General features: G+C 39.8%; 1 protein-coding gene across 1 annotated transcript in view; it reads right to left on the minus strand.

The window, feature by feature from the left end:
- Nucleotides 1–3208: 3208 nt before the first annotated feature.
- The window catches only part of WDFY3 (WD repeat and FYVE domain containing 3), a gene marked incomplete at both ends in the record, with an annotated part of 122509 nt that continues 103480 nt past the window's right edge, over nucleotides 3209–22237 (minus strand). The window contains 15 exons of the mRNA XM_081999315.1: nucleotides 3209–3329; nucleotides 4172–4369; nucleotides 4707–4818; nucleotides 5869–6198; nucleotides 7231–7327; nucleotides 8088–8270; nucleotides 9346–9525; nucleotides 11143–11297; nucleotides 11724–11882; nucleotides 12954–13101; nucleotides 15784–15996; nucleotides 16331–16422; nucleotides 19465–19618; nucleotides 20403–20509; nucleotides 21673–21790. Coding sequence (XP_081855441.1) covers nucleotides 3209–3329; nucleotides 4172–4369; nucleotides 4707–4818; nucleotides 5869–6198; nucleotides 7231–7327; nucleotides 8088–8270; nucleotides 9346–9525; nucleotides 11143–11297; nucleotides 11724–11882; nucleotides 12954–13101; nucleotides 15784–15996; nucleotides 16331–16422; nucleotides 19465–19618; nucleotides 20403–20509; nucleotides 21673–21790 — 2367 coding nt within the window. The remainder of the gene's footprint in view (nucleotides 3330–4171; nucleotides 4370–4706; nucleotides 4819–5868; nucleotides 6199–7230; nucleotides 7328–8087; nucleotides 8271–9345; nucleotides 9526–11142; nucleotides 11298–11723; nucleotides 11883–12953; nucleotides 13102–15783; nucleotides 15997–16330; nucleotides 16423–19464; nucleotides 19619–20402; nucleotides 20510–21672; nucleotides 21791–22237) is intronic.

Consider the following 22237-nt stretch of genomic DNA (forward strand, 5'->3'; position numbering starts at 1 on the left):
TGTGTTAATAGTCATGCAACAAGTAACCAAACTTGCTGAAATTAAAAATACTTTCTAAAAACAGTTTTAACTGCATAAATATTTTATACACAGTTCATTTACTGAAACAAAAGGAGTCTTTAAATGATACAAAGCAAATATAAGTTTCTACCAATTTTATACATAAGAAAGTGCAAAATAACTTATCTAAAGTGTTTTGCTATTGAACTGATGAATGTTGGCTGGAGGCAGCCAACCCCCTCTCATAAGCATGACATTACAGTTGCACACTACATACGAATGTTAAGAGTACATGAATAAGTATACTACAAAGAACAAGGCAGGAGAAGACATGTGAGGTACTTGCAGAGAATACAATCTACTAATGTTAGTGTACATGAGTATATTTTTGCTCAACAGATTTTTACATGGAAAACAAAGCAAGTATTTGCATTAGAAGCTTGAAAGAAATGGGAAAAAAAACCCACTCCCAAGTGAACAAAACAGTTGCCCACAGCACCAGCTGCCAGAGAAAATATGAGCAGGTGTGTTTTTTCCCCTCCACCTCCTACAAGCAAGAAAGTGGTTTTTGGAACAGCGCAACCAAAGACTTAAGTCAGAGGGCTGTGGTGATTTGTTTGCAAAATGTAAATTCGGACTAACCCCTATACTACAGAATTTGTAAGGAATAATGACTTTGATTTTTTTAGTACGCTGCCAAACATCGAAAGTGTAGACCACCACCCATACAACGTGCTTCTGTAGCTGAACACAGTTGACTACCTCTTCACTGACAGCCCACTATCTTCATGTGACCCTGTGTTAGTACTATATGCCAACTGCTTGCTTTAGTGCTTAGATTATATCAGCGTTATTGTCATAAACCTTGTTTTTATTAGGGTTTTATTATGTGGCTGTACAAGTTCCAGTCTGTAGAAAAGAAGACTTACTTAAATTTGGTTTTGATTTGGAATCTGGAGGCAAGGGGAAGAAAACTCTGTGGACTCAAAGGCATTTAAGAGTTGTTAAAATAGCCTTTTCTTCAAATGGAAAACGTTAAGGCCACTAGCCTGTCTTCTGGACTATGCTGGTTTCGCATCATTTTGGGAAGGGTGAAGGCAACACTAGAGAGAACAGCTGAACACAGAAATTTCAGTGCTCCGCACATGCTTACTGAGGACCTCTTCTTGTTTTTAGGGACAAGTCTATCAGGGTAGCCATGCAGCGTGGCTACTTGGTCATCGCTCTTTGGATCCAAAGGGATCTATTTGGGTCAGCTAATCTCAACAAACCTGCGTTTACTCAACAGTGTGCAAGGGCTCTAGAGAAGCCTTTCTGTTCATTTGGGGACCTAGTATACATACCAAAACAGGAATATAGCTCATTTTACAGACCAGCACATACATAATAAACAAACATGTATCAAAATACATATTTAACTTTCAGTGCATAAACATGTGATACCAGGGTAAATAGTAAGTGGTCAGGATTAACAAATTATTCACCGCTAGAAGCTCAAATCAAGAGAAGACAGGTGTGCCCCCACAGTGCCAAGGACCTTCTGGAAGGAGCTCACACCACCACAGCGGGTCTGGCATTTTCGATGGTGCAGTTCCAACAGTGACAGTTTTAACCATGTGCTGTCCCAGGACCAGAGTCTGCCCAAATCATTCCAAGTGAAGGATAATGTCATCGTCTCAAGTGAAGACACTCACTGAAGTACTAGAAGAGCAAAAGCAGGGCCACCTGTCTTCTCTTGGTTTGAGGTCATATCCTTACCTCTAATTTAAAGAATCCATTGTGAATATACCTAGATCTAGATCAGTTTGTCACCCATTTACAAAATATATACACATACTTTAAAAAACCAAACCAAACCAAACAGCAACCTGCCCCCCGCAATCACAAACCCACTGGCAAGACCTCATTCAGAAATTAAGTCCATGGGCCCATCCGATGCACATGTTCCAATCCCAGTGGATATCAGTGTCTCTACTTCATCCCACATGTAGTGCAAAATAAATGACAGAGTAGTAAAAAAATACTGCAATTAAATTCATATTGGAACTTAAAAACCATAATGGAAATCTACTGCTGTCCTCGAGTTAATGCCATGTGCTGAAACACGAAGATAGCTCTTAGAAGCATTTCTGACATGACTAATATCACCCTGTTTTAGAGCAATGCTTATTGTTCCAAAAGGTTTTTTGCAAACAAGCTACAGGACGACAGCAGTTAAGTTTTATGCACAAGGAATTCATTCTGTACCTATATGCAAGCCAATTGCTATTGACTAAAGAAGGTAAAAGCTGGTTCTTGCACTGCATGAATCAGCTGCTAATGAACATTAAGTAATTAAGAAAACTGCAGCTCTGACATATGTATAAAAGAGGCCTTATTAAATATGAACAACACTGAGGTGGTAAATAGTTTGGTATAAAATGCAACACAAGTGTACAATTTAGTTCCTGGTTATCTTACAGCTAGAATAAAATACTCCAAGTCCTATTCTCAAAAATGTTTTCTTTTGAAAAAATCCATGTAATTCTATGATAGCCTTACTAAAATTAAGATACTGTGGGCAACTGAAAGAACAAACATGCACAGACTGGATTTTAAACAGAAATATGCATAATGCCTTTGAGTTTTGTGGTTTTTTGTTGTTTTTTTGTTTTTTTTAAAACATTCGTATTTAAATTGATAGATGAGATAAAGATGCCACACAAAGTATAGTGGTTAATCTGAAGTCCCATGTAACAGGCAGTTAAGTTCATATTTAGATAAAAAGGCCATTATACCTATTTACAATATACACAGTTGCTTGCGAAGAAGGCAGATTTACAACTATCTTCTAAAAAGCCTTCCCCTCCCTCCCCCCCAAGTAAAGATGACTAGCTCTACAAAAACAAGACAAGAACAGGTGTTTAGGATAAGTGAGGATTTTCTCGATAGCCACGTCAACATAGGTTTAGGGGTTGACAGTTCTATTGGATTTGTAGTTATTAATCATGTCTTGGGTCTTGCTCTTCACTTAATTATGCCGCTAGCCTCATTTACCTTCTGTCAACACAAATCAATTCAATGATCCCTTTTTAGTTTTAGTGCTTAAAACTCAGTATAAACTTAAGTGTAAACAGACAATATTCTAATCCCTTCTGATCACTGCACAATACTCTAACTCCTGGCGTGATGGTGGGGCTGGATGGGGTCTCCATTTGCCAGGACTCCATCAATTTCTGGGCCCCTCCTCTGAACCCCGCTCATGCTGCAGGTTGTAGAAGCAGTTCTGGCAGACTCTGACTGGTGATGAAATCTTCAGACGCTTGATTTCGGACTGAAACCTACTGCACCTGTAGAGGAAAACAAACATTGCTGTGAACACAGGTCCTCTCCTGACCTGGCCATTTTCTATCCAGGTGTGGAAATTATCATCATGACTTCAAATACCAGAAAACTGTCCAAATTTATCTTGACAAAGAAATGCAATGCAGTGTGGCAGAAGCAGAATTTAACTTGTATGGTCACCACAGAATCAATGCAATAATGCTGCGTAAGATGTGGCTTAAAAACGGCTGTTGTCACCCGTTGTTTAGGCTCAAAATATAGCTACAGAGATGAAACTAGAAACATAGTCTCTGACCCAGTGGACCAGAGAAGAGACTCACACCTCAGTTCCTGGGTAAGGGGAGCTCACATACGTCCTCTGTGTCATACATTTTCCTGTCTGAGGCTGCATGCTACTGCCTCCTAAATCAGCATCCTTACGGTCCTGCACATGGTTTTACATTTTGACCAGGTTGCTTGTAGACTGACAAGAACAACTAGTTGCTGCAAAAGAAGTCTGCTGGTTGGGGTTTTTTTGTGTTGTGGTGTTTGCTTTTTTTTTTTTTCTTCTTCGCTAAGTTCATTTGTCTAGAATGGTTCCAGGTGGGCAACAGGGAGGTTTTTCAAAGCTGCAAGCAGATTTCATTCTCTCCTGATACCTGTCTTGCTAACTGGATTTATACAGGGCTGGTCTGTCTTTTCTAATTCCTCCCTAAAGGTTTTGAGAGTTTTGATGTTTTTTCTGCATCAGTTCTGTTTTGGTAAGGGAAACCTCAGTCTTTCAGCAGAGTTCCTGGTATGCAACAGCTTTACCCAGCCTAAAATTCTGTATGGAAAAGAGCCCAAAGGAGACTGTTGGCTGGCTTACTTCTGGCAGAAGAGCTGTCCACAGTTCCTGCAATGGTGTCGCCTCTCAGTGAGTGAAAAACGGACTGCGCAACCCGAACAGCTGTCTCCCCCCTCGTCCTTCACCCAGTGATCAGCTGCAGATCGGCCAGGCTGATCGCTTACAGACCAGCTGAACACTCTGCCTCGACCATCCCCAATAAGAATTCTGCTGTGATCCCTGCAAGAAAAAAGCAAAAGCATTCCTGCAACAACCCTGGCACAGTAACACCGATGTTACACGTCAGAATATGTAATGTGTTAAACTACTGGCATAGTAACTAATGCGCAAATTTGCCTGGTCTGACTGACAAACGGAGCTATAGCAACACTCTACGTAACATAATGCAGCTGAATAAGTCTACTGATTTTAGTATTTTTTTTTAATCTTGGTCCTTGAACAAGACTGCCCTAATCAGAAGCACCACAAAACAGTGTTACTAAAAGAACAATGGCTGTCAGCTTCCCGCTGACAAGACTGAAAAAAAGTTTTAAGCAACTGCTTGCAAGCTACTCACTTAGAGATGCCAAGCGCGGTGATTTCTGCTGGATGTGCGTTGTCTTTGCGATCAAATGCCGTGTGCATAGTTAGTTTGCTTCTAAACACCAACTGACGCTCCCATCTGTATCCTAGAAATGAGTGGGAAGTAGGAAGGGAAAAAAGAAATTTGCTTGTTTGCATTTTTGTTCCTTCCTCCCCCAACATACCTGTGTGTGTGACTTTGTAGAAAAAAAGAATCTCCCCCCAGAGATAACTCTCAGTCAAATATCACTCAGCAAAACCTCATTTCTCAACTGCTCTCCAATGCATGCAAGAAAGCAGAGGATAGAAAACAATGCACAGAGCCTCCGATTTCTCTAAGTCCATTTGGAAGCTGCAGGGAATGGTGACATACATGGGGAAGCCCTGTACCAAAGCCTGACAGGACTGGGATAGCTTCATTTTTTATTTTATTTAATTTCTTTTAAAGTCAAGACTCAGATTTCCAGCTGTCATTAATTTTCTTCATAAAAGCTCATACTAAACTAACAGTTTTGATGACATACCAGTGTTTTGGCTGTTGTTCAGCACTACTTACAGGGTGTCATGGTTTTCTTTTTTTTCCCCACTCTGCTCTGCCTCCTGCCCCTCATCTGGAGTTTGGAGGTGCGCGATAAGTTGGGAGGGGACACAAGCTGAACAGCTGGTTCAAATTGACCAAAGGGATATTCCACACTGTATAACATCATGCTCAGCAATAAAACTGAGAGGAGGGGTTTTTGGGGTAGGCAGCCATGTGCTCAGAGACTGTCTGGTCATCTGCTTGCAGGAGGGGGCGAGTGACTTTGCATCACTTGTTTTGTCTTTCTCTTTCCTTTGCTTACTAGACTATCCTTATCTTGACTCGCGAGTTCCCTTGCTTTGGCTCTTTCTGTTCTCTCCACCATCCCGCTGCAGGGGGTTGTGGTGGTGGCGGTGAGCGAGCGGTTTAGCTGCTGACTGGGGTAAAGTGACCACAGCTTCTCAGGAAAAGCCTGAAAAACACGTAATCTTTGCATGCACAGTTTTCTCTTCACTGACCATTCTGGAATTTATCAGCCAACCCTGCTCAAAGCTGCACAGACAGAGAGAGACTGCCTCATGGGTCAGTGCTGACAGCACATTTATCTGACAGAGGAAGTGTGCCCAATTTCTTTTACCTGGTTTAAGCTTGCTGTAGTGGCGTGCTTCAGCATAGCTGGGGTGCGGGTGGTTAACCTGAGCATGGGGATGCATTTTTGCTTGTCCCTCTGAATAATTCACAAAGATAAAGCCATCTTTCTCATCCAAGCTGAGCTGGTCTGACCAACGCCTAGAGTCATCAGAGCCACTGTCTGCCGACCACGCTGCCGCTGCTCTATTTGATGATGACCTAGGCCTGTGGCTGGTGCTGCTTGGTTGACTTTGGCTCTCTTGCAGTTTTGTGTCCTGGCCTAGGCATGGATCATCCGCCTCGGAGTCACTGCTGTCCTCTTCGTGGGCTTCCTGCCCTGGATTCACCCAACAGGAGAGAAGATGTTGTTAGCAAGGCTGCTTATAGCCTGAGCTTTTATCCCTATTCTGCTGCTGCAGCACTACCTACAACCCAACAGGTACCATCACAGCATAACTAGAGGTAAACTGCATGCAGGCATCTCAAAGCCTTTGCAGAGATTCAGCTCCTGCCAGGAACCACATTATTCATCTTTTTTGCACTGCTCTGTCAGAAAACAGCACTCTTTAGCTGAAGCTATTTCCTACGATAGTCTCTCTGAGGTAGGCTATGGTAGGCACAATAAGTAAAATTTTCAAAAATGCTCTAAGTTAGCAAAACCAAATCCTGCTGCCTTTCCACAAAACTTACACAGTAAGCACAGTCCGGTTGACTGAGAAACATGATGCAGATTTGTAATAACAGGTTTTGTTAATATAAAAAAGCAATTACCAAAGATATTTATATTCCTAGTGACACTGAAAAAAAAAAGAGCTGTATTTATATAATAATTATTAATGAGTACTACGTGATCCAGATCCAAATCTAGATAATATCTTTGATATGAAGAGGACAAGAGGAAGATGAGATGGCTAAAAGAAACACCCATCAAGCACAGACCAAATTCTTCCAACAGGGGAAAATGATATTGCCAGCATGGCTTGTCTAAACAGCATGCTGTTCCATCAGTAGATTTTTTAGCTCTGCTGTTACGCTATAATTCCATTTCAAAATAAAAAAATATCTAGCTTCTGGACAATGGTAGCATCCTTCACTGATAGCAGAAACAACCACCACAAAAGTTCAATCTTCACACAAAAAAAGCTATGATGGGCATGATTTTTTCTTACTCATAGCAGTATGAAACTACCAAAAGCAAGGTGGTGAACAAAGAACTCAGCTACTCTATTTATTATGCCCATTGGATGTCTGTTGTCTTTTAAGAGAAAATCCCCATCTTCCATTATGCACTGTATAGCCACAGGATTTTACCTATGTATAGCAAAGATCAGCTAAAAGGCAAATACAAAACACTTGTCAGGATACGTACCTATTTGTGCTTCCTGACAATCCTCTTGCATTTCAAGCATCTCCACAGGCTCTGGAGCTGGTGTTTCTGGTACTTGCAAAAACTCCATCCGCCAGAACTGGAGGGACAGGGGATAAGCAAAGTGGCATGTACTGAACTCTTAATTTTCTTCTGAGCTACTTCTAGAGTTAAGATGGCTTATTAGAACTATGTGTTTGCACTAGTAGCGGAAGGGGCAGGTCACATCTCCATACTAAGCCTTGTTGTCGGTGCTAGATACTGTAAGAGGACATCTGTGTTCATGCCTGAATCACAGGTGAACAAGTCTTGTGCTGGCACACAGATCAGAGATGCCACTAAGTTCCTCTTTTCTTTCTAGGCAGCAAAATGAATTGTATTAAGGTATGTAGAACAAAAATGGTTAATGAAAACTACAATCTCTAGGCATGAAAGATGGTGACCAAAAAGGGACGAAAATAGAGTAGGAAGAAAAACGTACACTGCTGACTATTGCTAGTTACCACATTAGAAAGGGTGCATCAAAAAGGAGAAAGAAAACCAAAAGACTGCATAGGAGTGTCAGCTCAGTGAGAGAGTTTTCCATAAATCTTCAATGTCCATCTAACTTGTGGACAGGATACAGTGCACCACCATGTGCAGAAATGGCACAGCTGGTTCCAGCGCCAAAAGCAGCCTGCATCATCTACCCAACCTGGACTCCCTCCTTCCTGCAGGACTAATTGTTCAGGTGGAGCACCCAAGTATAGCAGGACTGCTTTTGGTACTGGCAGGACACTGTGTTGGATAGACATGACTTCTCTAACTACTACTACTAAGGCATAAGCTTATTTTTCCAAGCAGTGGTTCCTGGTACTTACCCGGACAACTCCATCCGAATGTCCCGTTACTATGACGTTCTGGGTATCCCACTCATTCATCTCTGACACAAAGCAACACATGATTTGCTGGCTTCGGCCAGTGAAAGTGTTTACGCTTGCGGTAGGGCTGCCATTAATGCTCCATACATGGATGTAAGTGCCAGCACATGATACGATATCCCCCTGCAAAGAGAAATAACACCTCAGTATTTCATTCTTCAGCAAAAATCTAAGCCAGGTTCATTTATAAGCCAGGTTCAGCCATCAAGGCTGGCACTTTTCAGGAAGCTCTATTCAAACTGAGGTTGGCCACCTAAACAAAACTTCAGGATGACATGCTTTTTTTTTTTTTTAAATTGTACATAGAAAACCAGACTTTGTAGCAACCTATTTGTTGTATTTACATCATACAATGAGTAGGCCAATTCCTCCACTTTTTGTAGTGTAACAATCCAACAGGGTATTTTCAGTACCTTCCCTTCTCAGTTTTCAAAGGCTCTGCTCATGTTGACTCTGCTCTTTTTCACAAACATGTATCACCTTGCTTCCTTATTGGGAAAAGAGCAAGAGATGGTCCAAACTAGTGCAGATGGAAATGGGATCTGCAACCTAAAGCACTGGCAACACTACAACCACCAGACTACTAGCGGCTAATAAACTGTGCCTCTTGCTACCTCTTCCTTACAATACAGTCCCATTTTGTCTTCAAAATGATTTCAGCCACTACATCTGCTCCAGTTGCAACACAGCTACATAAAGTTTCAACTCAGGAAAATTCCTTGACATGCATGGGAGCTCGATAAATGGTAACCTGTAACTTATAAGACCACCAGGGCCACAAGCTTTTAGGATATGTTTGTTTCTGCTACAACTGTCACTGCAACTTCATCCAAGGTATCCTCTGCTTCCTTTAAATTAAGCATAAGAGAACAGAAGTCAAACAAGGTCACATATCAAATTCTTTTCTTAGCTCCTGTGTCAGGTTTGACAACCCACTTTGAACACCACACTAGCTATACTGCTGCCAGCGCTGTTAATAAGCCCTTCCAAGCTTAAGCCACCCTGCATGGAATAAACCCACATGCATTTCTGGACAAAAGATGCAAATCATTCCCTAAACTAGCTAATTAGTTTTCAGGTGAGCTATACAAATTTTGCCAAACCAACAGAAGACCCTATTTTGTTTTTCTTCAGTTTAAAAATTTGTGACTTTGCTACTGTTTCCACAGCACATTGGTGAATGGTATTTGGTTCTTACCGTTAATTCATTTATACAGAGTGCTGAAACTGGAGCCCTGTGACCTCGAAGCTGTGTTAAAAACGAGAGTTTATTCAAATCCCAGATGATGCAGGTACGATCCCGTGATCCACTCACAATTATGTGATAAGCTAGTGATGCTGTTAAGCATGTGACAGTGTCAGTATGACCCAGTAATGCCTGCAAAATAAAGTAATGGGGAACAAGCTGCAGTCAGGAGAGAGCTCAAAAATGACTACATTAAACCCACTTATCTGAAAAGATTCAGATAACGTACACGTGAATATCCTATCAAAAGATGCAACTGATTTACAAATATTCCGATGGCAACTGCTTTCGTAATTGGAAATGATAGGAGTAGCATTTCTTCCATTTAAAAAGTACTCTCACAAAACCAAATTTCAAGGGTCTAATGTTACATAGGCTTCTACTGAAAAAAAAAATCAAAACAAAAAAAAAACCCCAAACAAAAAAACCCCCAAAATAAATTTCCAACCCATTCTGAATCCTCATCTGCATCAGTAGCCTATTTATAGGCTCAGTATGTGTTCCAGGCTGCACTTGAAATTACATTCTGAAAAGATAAATTCTTTGTAAATATAAAATGGCTCCTATATAAACTTCTGTTGATGTTTGAAAAAGGATAAGAGAGACAAGAAAGAGTTGCAACCAAAAAGGCAAAGTCAATTGGAAGGAGGAAAAAATTACAAGCATCTACTTGTATTAGACCCTGCTTTTACATTTTAGATTTAACCTAACCATTGAACAGGAGTCTGGAATACAGTCAGATTATTGCAGCTTACTCCGTTACAAATCTTCGGCTAAAGTACAGTAAACGGCCTTCAATATGCTGCCCTGAAATTCAAGATACAGTGTTTTATCTTGCACTGTTCCTAAGTAAAATGCTTTAGAAACACAGTTTTGGACAGTTGTTGGAGACTGCACAGGCACAGTTATTTAACAGTTCTCTCAGTTTCTTAAGTTTGAGTGGAAGCTTTCCTCCAGGAAAAAGTCCTGCTATTAAGATGCTAACAGGAACAGTAACACTTAATCTAGTTACCTGTATCAATGACACACAGCTTCTAGAATATTTTGAGGTAGTTGGGGTAGGGTGGGTTTGTTTTGTTTGTGGGTGGGTTTTGTGGGTTTGGGTTGGGGGTTTTTTGTGGTTTTTTTTTTTTTTTTTTTTTAGTAAACTCACAAGACTTACTCTGCACTTAACTGCAACTGACTTTAAAGCACGGGTGTTCATTTGTTAGATTAAAGGCTGACGTTTTGAATTAACAAAGCAAGAACACTTTAAAGGTGATTCTGAACAAGTATACTCTGCTCCACAAATATCCCTGCCAGAAAGGCCAAAGTTTTGCACAGAAGTGTAATTTAAATATACACATTTTAAAAGAAAAAAGTAATTAAAAAATTTAAAAATTAAAATGAACCTTTAAGACAGTCTCCTTTACTGCCCTCCCCAAGAGTTTTCAGACGGGGGTATTTTACATACAACGCTACAATAAAGCAGATGATTTCACAAAACTCACCTGTATAATTTTGTTAACATCACTACCAAATTCCCCATCTCTCTAAAAAGCTCCTGGTGATCAACGATTCTTAAAAATTATGCCATTTTAAAGATGCATTTTGCACACTTTCAGTGCAGATCAGTACCTCGACTACTTAGTTCTCCAAAGGTCTGCTGGACTCATGGTTCCAAAGCTTACTATGTGAGCAATGTCCCTTTCATAATTCCTTTGATCTTATAACATAATTTATGTAGAAGGCATCTTTAATGTGTTTTACCTGTTTCAGCGTTAGAGCTTTAGCTTTTTCTTTGGAGATGCCCATTTCCCACACACACACTGCTGTGCTTGTTCCTCCAGTGATAACTAGTTTGGGGTTGGGGCAAATGGCACACAGTATCTGACCCCATTCTGACAAACATTCATAAACAATTACTGCCTAAAAATAAAGAAAACAAAGAAGAATTACTTGCAGGATTACTGTTTGGTAGGATAAAAGTGCCACCCTGCCTGCTGGACCATTAAGTAATTAAGATATCACTGCTACCCCTTATGCAGTTTTTTCTCAAACAAGCAATTCCAGCCTCTGCCATGAGATGCCTCCCGAGAGAACACAAGAGATGAGCTTTAACTGCATAGATTTAATTCATTCATGTTTTGCAGACCTGGTAAAAAATTATTAATTGGTTTATGTCATTCTGCCAGCGTTCTGATAAAGACCACCAGACAGGGAGCAATAAAACATGCAATACAAAAATATTTTATTCACATGTGAAATAAATTTCCATTGTTAGGTTTTTTCCCACTATTGAGTACTGATTGCTTTTAGTACATTCAGCACTGAAACAAATTTCAGATTACAAACCTTGTCCGACTCGTAGGTACCCAGTCTACAGCTGAGGTCTGCATAGCCCCAAGCAAAAGTTTTATTCCATGTAGGTGGGATGAGAACTTTATTCTGTTCTACTGCCAAAATGCCTTTATCAGTACACACGATCTGTCCCACAGGCTCCTTAAGCTCTAAAAAGGAAGATGGGGTTATGATTTATAGCCAACACAGACAAATACTATCTGTTCCCATTAAGTAACTGATGCTCTGCAAAAGCAGGATCCCTGTATTGGCTATGTTATACAAATCTTTGTTTCAACTGCAGCAATGGCAACTTCTGCTACGTTCCTAACGAATGCAGGGCTAAGCACCATCAGTAGCAGCAACAACACCCCAAAGATCACAGGTAGCTCTGATCCCACCTGTGATGCTGCACAAAGCGTTCTTCAGACAAGATGTCTGTGACCATTAAAAGTGATTTTACCATTTTTGGCACAAGTAAAAATAAGTTTTTGGTATTGATTCCAGCATCTTGGCCAAGTGTTCCCACAGGCTACATTGCTGCCTACAGCCCGTGGTGTCCTACCTGTTTTTCCCCAAACTTTGCAAACAGAGATTTATTTTTTAGATTATATTTTAGTCTAGATATCTTAGAGTGCAGCCCTGCTATGTCCTCTCTAATAGTACATCCTTCTCTATTCTCATTCATTTAATCAACTAAGAAAGAAATCGCTGTATAGCATTTACCTGCCTCACAGACAATTAACTTTTGTTCAGTCCAATGTCAGATATGAAGTCAAAACCCACCTTTTTTCCTCTCAGTGCAGCTGCCAACGTTTCTCAGTATTTCTTGGCACTGAGATAAAGAATCCTTCTGCTATGCAAATCACAAAAATTGAGGCTATCGCAGGCCCAGAAACAATTAAAATAATTGCTTAAATTAAATTATTAAATTGTTAAACTAAAACTTTAATTAAATTGTTAAATTAAAACTTTGAAGAGGTGCTTGGGCCCAATTTTACCCCTCTATTAAAAAAAAAAGTTCTATTAAACCAGCACAGATTTGGTGTTTCCCAAGTACACTTTAATGTAGCAAAGAACATAATATCACAGCATTAGGATATTTTAAATTTGTCCTTCTCACAAAAGTACAGGCATTAAGAACATTAGAACTGAGCAAAACATGAAAAAGGATGACCTTGCTGAAACTCTGAATGCTCTGGCAAAGAAACAGGAATAATTACTGTGGTTTTACAGTTTACCTTTCACTGGGGCAAGAGATGGCCGCAGGTTGTCCAGATGATGGAAAAAAATCTTGTCACTTGTGGAACCGGGGGGCACAGAGGTTCCCACAGCCTCTCCATTCAGTCGGCTTCTAACACGCTTTGGTGGGTGTGGTTTTTTAAAGAGCTAAAATTCATCAAGAAATCAATCATCATAAAAAAATTACACGTTTACAAGAGCACAAGCTTAAAAAGATCATCAGTACATCCACTTTAGCTTCTAAAAATTCTGCAGGTCAGCAAATGTTACTTAACTGTTCTCAGTATTCACTAATAACTTGTGGCAACCATTTCAATAAGACTTAACAAATAATACAAAATCCAACAAGGATATAATGGGCAAAGTATTTTTAAAGCTACCTCCAGTTGCAAAAGCAAGCAAAAATCCCAAAGTTGATGCATAACGTGGTATTAAATTCTAACCTGGGACAAACTGAAAACTAATTTTTGGCTTTGAAACAAACTATATCCCACAAACAGCAGCTCACACATTTGGAGGTGGCCAGGCTATGAATGGAGTGACAGCACGGGTGGGCATGTAACTGGACCACATATAATAATCACGCACAAGAAATGCATCTTAGCACCCGATTATCTTCTGCCTAGCTTTTCATTACGAGTGGTTGAATTCCCATTTTACTGCTTCAGTGACCAGTCCTGGTATCTCAGTGTTAAACAAGCCGATCACCCCTTCTAATAAGCTGTGATCATCAATGACGCACAGTAAGGTTTATCATGTCATAAACACATAATAAACATCCTGGATGGTAGATACTATGTATTATCATATGTAAATGACAAATATAAACATTGAGTGATATTTTGTAAGATTTTGATTACTCTTTCGCAGAGAGGCTGTTACAGCACTGAAAGAAGAACTGAAATTCTAAGACTGAAAGTTATTTTCCTTACAGCCATTTGAGATGTGTTATTATCTGTTTGCCTATCCAAAGCAGAGGGAACACACATAAGCCTGAGGTAGCTGAACTATGAGCATGCACACACGTTTCTACTGCTTGCACCTACACTCTGGCTATGAAGAGTAACAACAGGCCTATGTGCCACAGCTCTCCCTGAACTACAGCATGCTTCCCATCTGGCTGGGCTATGAGAAGATGGAGAGAGAAGGCACATCATACAATGTTCATATGGACAACTGATCTCAAAAAATGCCAGTTCCAGCAAGAAAAAAAAACACTTCCTTTCTCCTTTTGAGTGACCATTCCTCTTGCTTATTCATTCTGCTCTGTGCCCCTAGGCTGTGGCACCTTGGGACCTTCACAGAGTCTGTGAGAGCCCTCTTCCAAATGCAGCACCAGCTCTGGAAGGTTTTGCAGCACAACTTTTCAAAATGGGAAACAGAACTAACAGGGGCATTGCTGGTGGAAGAGATGAGATAAAGATGATGTAGTCCTCATGTTGCATTTCCATGCAGCAAAGGAGTGAAAAAGTGCACAGCAGCCACGCCACTGAGATAGCTTGCCCTAGATCCCCTGTGGAAAGTCACAGCGGGTCATAGGAAAACTCTACAGTTACATGAAAATGTGCTCCAAGAGCACTCACCACCAAAAATGACTTAAGGAAGGAGTTTTGACTTTCCCGAGTTTATTGCCGTCTGCCCATTTCCTGTAGCAAAGCACCATGTGATTTCTGGTAGATCTCATCATAGGTTTGTACCTAACAGGCGTTTGAAGATCCAGGCAGACCTTTGGACTGAACTGCAATGCTCTTCCATTGCCCTGCCCTCAGCCCTGGTCTTTATCTGGGCCATGTCTGATTATCATCACAACCCAGTGACTGATTATTACTGAATAGAATAAAACCCCACAGCCACCACATATCTAGATTATTGAGAGAGAGCGAGGAAGGAAAAGGGGAAAAGGAGAAAAGCAGCCACTGATGAGCAGTTCCTAGCCTTCCTTCCAAGCAATGAGACAGACAGCTATTAGTGGGTCCCCACAAGAAATATCCTGTAACTGTCCTGAAACATTATGTGCTGCTGTAGTCTAGAGTTCCCAACATGTGAGTTGGGTTCAGCAGTGAATTGCTGAAGGTATCTGTCGTTTCCATCAGATCTAGGACTGGAAAAATTCACAAGTGACATTTAAAAGTTTCACTGGGCAGCAAAAAAACCCTAAAGAAATGCCAAATTAAAAAAAAAAAAAAAATAGGGAAAGAAAGAAACCCTCAACCCCCCCCCAACCCTAAAAACCCACACAGTAAGATTTTATATTTAATAATTTTGTGTAATCTCTTAAAGAGAAGATAAACTTTAAAGCTGCACAAAAAATGTGTCTATATAGCTGTCCTACAAAAGTCAGCCACCTTCATTTAAATTTTGAGGAGTTTTTTCCCAACAAATTCTTCAAATAAAAGATGTGGCCAAGCCCTGCAGAACACCAAGAGACTGGTGTATAAAAAGGAAGTATAAATTATTATAGAAATTATGTTATTACAGGATTAACTTAAAATACCTAAACACTAGCCATTACTTTCACTGCTCCCCCCAACTTTGCAGCAGGAACACACTTATTTTTTTATGCTGACTTTTAGAATTGAACCATAATTCATTTCACTTTTATTTTAAGGGTGCAAACGGAAAAAAAGATACTTGCAATCTCACAAGCAAAGTCCAAAGTTGATTTTTGTTGCATTTATGATGGAAATGTAAATGATTTCACATCATTGGAAGAATATTGATGGAAAAACACTCCCAGGAAGTCTCACTCCTAAAACACTTTCCTGTTCTATATTAATACATTTCAATTTCAGTGTCATCTAGCAAATAAGAATTCTACGAAGGGTATACCTGCTTTGGTATCTGTCCAAAGTTATTAATGAATCCTATGGTGGCTGTCTCTTTTAACGGATCATTGATGTTATATATGTCCACTTGCCCCTCATAGAAGAGATGGTGGAAGACATTGACAGCTTCTACTGCAGCAGGACCTTGCTGTTTGTAGCCAAAGATTAAGTCAATCCACTCATGCAGATGTGCACTCACAAAGTCACATTCCAGAGCCTGAAATTCAAAGGGCATGCATTAAAACTAGCCGTATTGGTATTCAGTTGAGTCTACTGCACCTGCCATAAAGAAAAACATGATATATATTTAGACATATTCTTGTTACGTTTTGATAAACCTTTTCATTAAAGCAAGTCTTGGTTCAATGTACTCCCTAGCCAAAACAGAAGGGAAGGAAACACCAGCTCTACAGACCTTTGCAACAATTAGCCATCAACCCAGAACTCACGGACTGGCTAGTTGCTGTGACTGCACGAATGGAGCTTAGATTAGTATGCAGTGGAAAGTCCCAACTGACATTTTCTATTGTCATTATTAAAATGCAAATTACCTCCCGATGAACTCTGATAAATTCACGAGGATCTCCTTTTGCCCATGGGGGTAGTATTACATCACCAAGTTTAGTGCCATTTTGTTTGCAACCTATTAAAAAAAAGAAAAAAATTTGGACAGAAGCACTTGAAACTGCACTGCAACAGCAATGGTGAAAAAAAATTATTTAAAAAATCAAATTCTAACATCTTTCCTTCATAAAGCAAGACATTTCAGTCTTTTCTTTAAAACATTGTGTTGTTTTTAAATGTCAGGCAACAGAATGTGAAAAATTCTGCCTCAGTTGTTCATGTAAGATTGCTTGCAGGATGGAGAATTCAAACATTCCTTGCCAAGACTTTTGAAGATGATGATAGTGTTTCTACGCTCTTCAAAACTAAAATTACCCTTCTAGCTAGGGGCATTGATTAAGTTCCTCCTCCTCCTCAGTCTTCACAACTTCATAATGTACCGTGTGAACTCAAAACCTTTATGCTTCCCCATCAAGTCCTCTTGGAACATGATTATTCTGATGCTCAACACGACCTGACAATGTGTGCTTGCAGGCCAGAAAGCCAACAGTATCCTGGGCTGCATCAAAAGCAGCGTGGCCAGCAGGTCGAGGGAGGTGATTCTGCCCCTCTGCTCTGCTCTGGTGAGACCCCACCTGGAGTCCTGGGTTCAGCTCTGGGGCCCCCAGCATAAGAAGGACATGGAGCTGTTTGAGACGGTTCAGAGAGAGGGCCACAAAGATAATCAGAGGCTGGAGCACCTTCCCTATGGAGACAGGCTGAGGAAGTTGGGATTGTTCAGCCTGGAGAAGAGAAGGCTCCGGGGAGACCTTATAGCAGCCTTCCAGTACCTAAAGGGGGCCTATAGGAAAGCTGAAGAGGGACTTTTTACAAGGGCATGCAGTTATGGGACCAGAAGTAATGGCTTTAAACTGAAAGAAGGTAAATTTAGATTAGATATAAGGAAGAAATTCTTCACTATGAGGGTGGTGAAACACTGGCACAGGTTGCCCAGAGAAGTGTTCAAGGCCAGGCTTTGAGCAACCTGGTCTAGTGGAAGGTGTTCCTGCCCGTGGCAGGGGGGTTGGAACTAGATGATCTTTAAGGTCCTTTCCAACCCAAATTATTCCATGAATCATTCGTTATTTTTCTATTTAAGTAATTTTTTGCTTTTCTCTCCCCATTTTGGGAAAGACCCACTGCAGTGCATGAAAGTTAATGAACACAAAGGCTTGTAAAATAGCCGCCTGCAATCATTGCACAACCAGAATCTTGTTCTGCCAGTTTACCTCGCACCTAAGTGGCCAATCCTGCTACCAGGAACCGCTATCATAGCAGCTGTCCATTTTGCACCCAGAGGTATCAGCACAGCAAGGTTAATTTTATTACCTCTTTTCAACTTACTTATTCTATGAGGAAAATTGGAATAAATGTGCTAGCGCCAATTTAAGAGAGGACAGATTTTCCTGTATTTGGCATCTGTTTAGTGTATATAGAGCAATATCATGTCAATTCAGTATGTTTTGAAGAAAATAAATCCCAGTACGAACGGAATTCTTGTTTTACCCATGAGAATGTCTATGCATCACAGGAGCACAGGCTAAATATTAATTTCCTAACAGTGAAGAGCTAACTGGTATCCCCCACAAGCTTCACACCCAAGGACATTGTGATTCCCCTTGGCACCGTCTGGCCACATACATTTATCTGGGTCCCAGAGAGCCCCTTCCCAGTCTGAACATTAAATGGTGGCATGTTGCGATTACTAAAAATGTATGTGTTAAGACTTCCCAATTATATTCTTGTTTTGCCAGATAATTTCACAATTCCTATTAGCTCAGAGGAACACCAACAAATTTCCAAGTTCACAGGGGTACACAAGTACTAAGTACATTGCTCCAACAGAAACATTGCTGGCATCACCAGACTTTGAATCTTCCTCTCTTTTTATCTGGGGGGAAGTGGAGCAGGAATGCTAGAAATTAACACAATCAGAAGTATCACACAGTGTTTGACAATTTGTTCATGACAAAACCTTTTCTACTGTTGTTCCAAATGCTCAATGAGGAATTTCTAGGACTCCAACGGTCACAGTCCAAAATTATCAGTTATGGAGCTAAGTAGACAAGACCTCAACATTTTTTCGGTAATGGCCACATCCTTCTGCATGAAATATACTTGGGAGAGGTTCTGTGCAGTGCTTTTTTGGTTTTGCTTTTGTTTTTGTAAGGTTGTACTTCCAATCTCTTACAATATATTTTGAATAAAGGATTTGAGGCTGTTAAAACCTACGACTTGATTAATCTTTATTATTGCTAGTAGATTCACAGCACAGAGCTCAGAAAACAAGAGCTGAATGCCACTGTTAAGAGTGACAAATATACTAAGGAACATGTATCTCCTATGGCCAATAGGTGTGAAATTTGATTCTCGTTGAGTAATCATTCTTACAAAAAGCTAACTGTGACATTTCCACAAAACCTTTAGGAATACTTCAAGAGGAAGTTCTAAAAGTGAAGACCATCAAACAGATTTTCCAAAGCTTAAAAAAATATACAAAAAAGATGGTGAACACCATCATGGAGTAGCAAGTTACATAGAGAAAAATGCAAACCAGAGAAACTCCAAGTGAAACACGATTATCTGTGCATTTTGAACTCGTAAAAAAAAAAAAAAAAAAAAAAAATCAACTAAAACACACCACCCCAAACAAAAGTCCTTTTTGGGTATTTCAGTATCTTGTTCAGTAATTCTCAGAATAAAATTTGCATTAGCTGCTTAAAATGAACACTCACTGCTTGAGAAAATATCTTAATATCTTAATCTGAAAAAAAAAATTAGAAAAAAAAAATCTGAGGTATCACAGAGGAATAAGAATTCCTGCTACACACTTCCCAATGAAACAATGAGTTCTGAATCATTCAGACTTTCAAATATAATTCTGAATAAACATGTGGTATCAGTAAATACCAGAAGTAGTCCTGCTTGTGCTTTCATGTCAGAACATGCAAGTCATCTATCATTTTCTTAATGTGGTTAAATAGATCTTTTTCTGCCTGTATTATGAGACAATTTTCTTATGTCGGACTGTCTGGCACTGCTCTCGCACCCATAGCAATGCTATCAAGTTCCTTCTGCTTACCGAGGTCAAAATTGTTGGAATTGAGCAGGAACTCGGGGAGGTAGAAGAACTCTGGGATAAGCTCCTTCACGTCTGCCATGTTGTGCTTCGATGCTGAAAACCAAGCCTCCCGTACGCTGTGAAACATTCGGTCAGCCAGGTCAAAGTGACCGCCCTGTGGGACAGAACGAGAAGCACATCCGCATCAAAGTACCTCTCAGCACAGCAGATTTTGCCAAGGCGGCAAATCAGAATATCCTCTGCGTAATAAAGATGCTACAGAACATAGCATGTTTCTTCCTCTAACACAATGGATTTCAACAGCTGCATTACTTTTTGGTACACTATAATAGTAAACATAAAGCTCTGAGATACTGATACACCGAATTTTAAGGGAGTCATCTAGCCCTATTTCAAAGTTTAGTCTCTTCCAGAGAAACACAGGTCTTTTTGCCTGATGGCTTCTGTCTAGGAAAATATCTGACATGTAATGTTACAAACCCATCAAACTGGCAAACAATTCCAGGCTTTGCAAACGTTTGTTTGTTTTAACACCTGGTACTAAAATGGCTCTTTGGATAGTCATATTGGTTTAAAATAACAATCTTTCAACAACTCCAGCACAGAACTAAACAACCGGCATGTGATTCTTTCAACAACAGATGAGCATGATGAGCAAAGTATTTTTCACAATAGAACGTGCTTTGGGTTTTGCCTGCTGGTATTTTGTTATGCATACATTTAAAAAAAAAAAATCTTCAAAACTACAAGAAAAAAAATGTGAATTCCATTACGTATTTTATAAAGAAACATCAAAAATCTCCCAGGCAGTAATAACTCAGCAAAAAATATTTCTTCTACCATATTTGATGAAAACAAAGCTGATTGACTGTATTTTTCACTTAGGTCGCAAATGTACAGCAGGAAAGAAACACAAAGTAAGGTAATGTCATTTTTACCTGTAGTCGTAAGAAAATCTGAGTAAAAGGTTCCATCCGGACAAGATAGGAAGCCACTATCATGGCTGATGAATAGTGGGTCCCATAGTGGTAAGCTGGAGTTTCCCCTGCGAAAGATTAAAAATCATAAACATAGAACAAATAAAGCAGTTAGGTGACAGAATCAGTAGTAACTGGAAAAAAGAAAGAATTATGTATTGATGCATTTTAATTACTCTGTAGCCTTGGACACATTTAAAATTGGAGTTTGTAATTTTCATTCTAGAGAAACTGCAAGTTTTGTGACAGCCACCACTTGAGTTTTGGCTGCAGTCCAGTAGCCCTAATTCAATGGACTTCTGCAGAGCAATACTGAATGGTAGTCATTTTTTAACTACTTTGAATGTTGCAGCGCAGCTATGGTGATTTCTACTGAAGAAACATTATGTTTCTTTACTTTTACTCTTATTAGTTACTGTGGAACTAAAGGCTTGGGCAGAAATACATCTCAGAATTGTTGGCTACAGATTTTGTACAGCTTTTACTTTCTTAATTTCCTAGCAAAAAGTCTGCATAAATACCACTTAGAACATACTGATTCATGCCTAAAAACGATCGTCTTTGCCACCTGCTGTTGTTTGATACAGAACAGCACTGCAGTAAACAGGCTTCTGTCTTCAATAAAAGCACACAAGAAGAAACGTATCATAATAGCTGCCTTGCCAAACACATTTTTATTTGTATAAGGAATATATAAGGAAGCTCTAAAAATAAAAAATACATAATTTAATTGCATCTCATTCTGAGTTTTGGTTTATGGGTTTTTTTAGCTAAGAAAATGTTTCCTTGAGAAAAAACTATGCATTAAGGTAAGAAATGAAAAAGCTAGAGTACTGCTAATGCAAAAGTATTCCCATTCCTTTGTACAAATTATTTTCTTGTAGCAGCACTCAAACTGTATTAGTAGAGACAGCTGGTTGTGTGCTTCATGGGCCTGCCCATTCTAGCCTTTAGACAATGTTAAACTGTTCTGAATGTGCAACTGTTTTGTCTTTATTTTTACATATAAACAAAAGCTGTCATTTGGATTTAAAACAAGCAACATAGCAAGAAAACCAATGCCCCTTTGCTCTAATTTAGTATTTGTTGGAGAGTCACTAAAACACACAGTAGAGCTCTGCATATCCACATCCAGACCTCTTGACCTGTAAAATAAAAATCCGTGACTCCCTCCCAACATGTGACAGGCACATGTTCCTCTGCTCTTCTAGCAGGATGAATCATTACTTACCATTGGGATCTTCCCAGTCTTTGTATCGCTTCTTGTACTGGGCTAACCTGTCTTCTGTTTGAGCTCCCATGGGCTTGGCCAGGTTTCTGAATGTCTTGGGATTAGTAAGATCCAGTTCCTTTAAAAATAAAACAGCCACCAACTTTATAAAAAAAACAAACCAAAACAATAATCAAAACCAAACCAACCCTTTCAACACTGCTGATTACCATATTTAACACTGCATACCTCCTAAGGCTGTCATCTTTGTTTTCTACACACAGAGCAAGTGCAATGTTGGATATGCTTAAAACAGTCCTTCAGTCTGATCTAAGAGAGTCGGTGCTTTTTAAGTCACATCTGGGCTCCAGATAATTTTTGCCCTGCTCCCTTATCCTGTTCCCCAATCCCCCCTAATTCTGTTCTTGAATACTCGACATGCACCTTAACAATATTGTATGTTATGGCTGGCTGGTAGCAACAGCTACCCACAAAAGCATTAATAGGATGTTTCATTTTTAATAAAAGCAAATTCTTCACTGTGGGGCCAGGTTTCCTGGCAACCCCTGCCAGAGTCATCTGGACA

Source organism: Phaethon aethereus (genome assembly GCF_964289735.1).
Source record: "Phaethon aethereus genome assembly, chromosome: 4".
Classification (NCBI taxonomy): Eukaryota; Metazoa; Chordata; class Aves; order Phaethontiformes; family Phaethontidae; genus Phaethon; species Phaethon aethereus.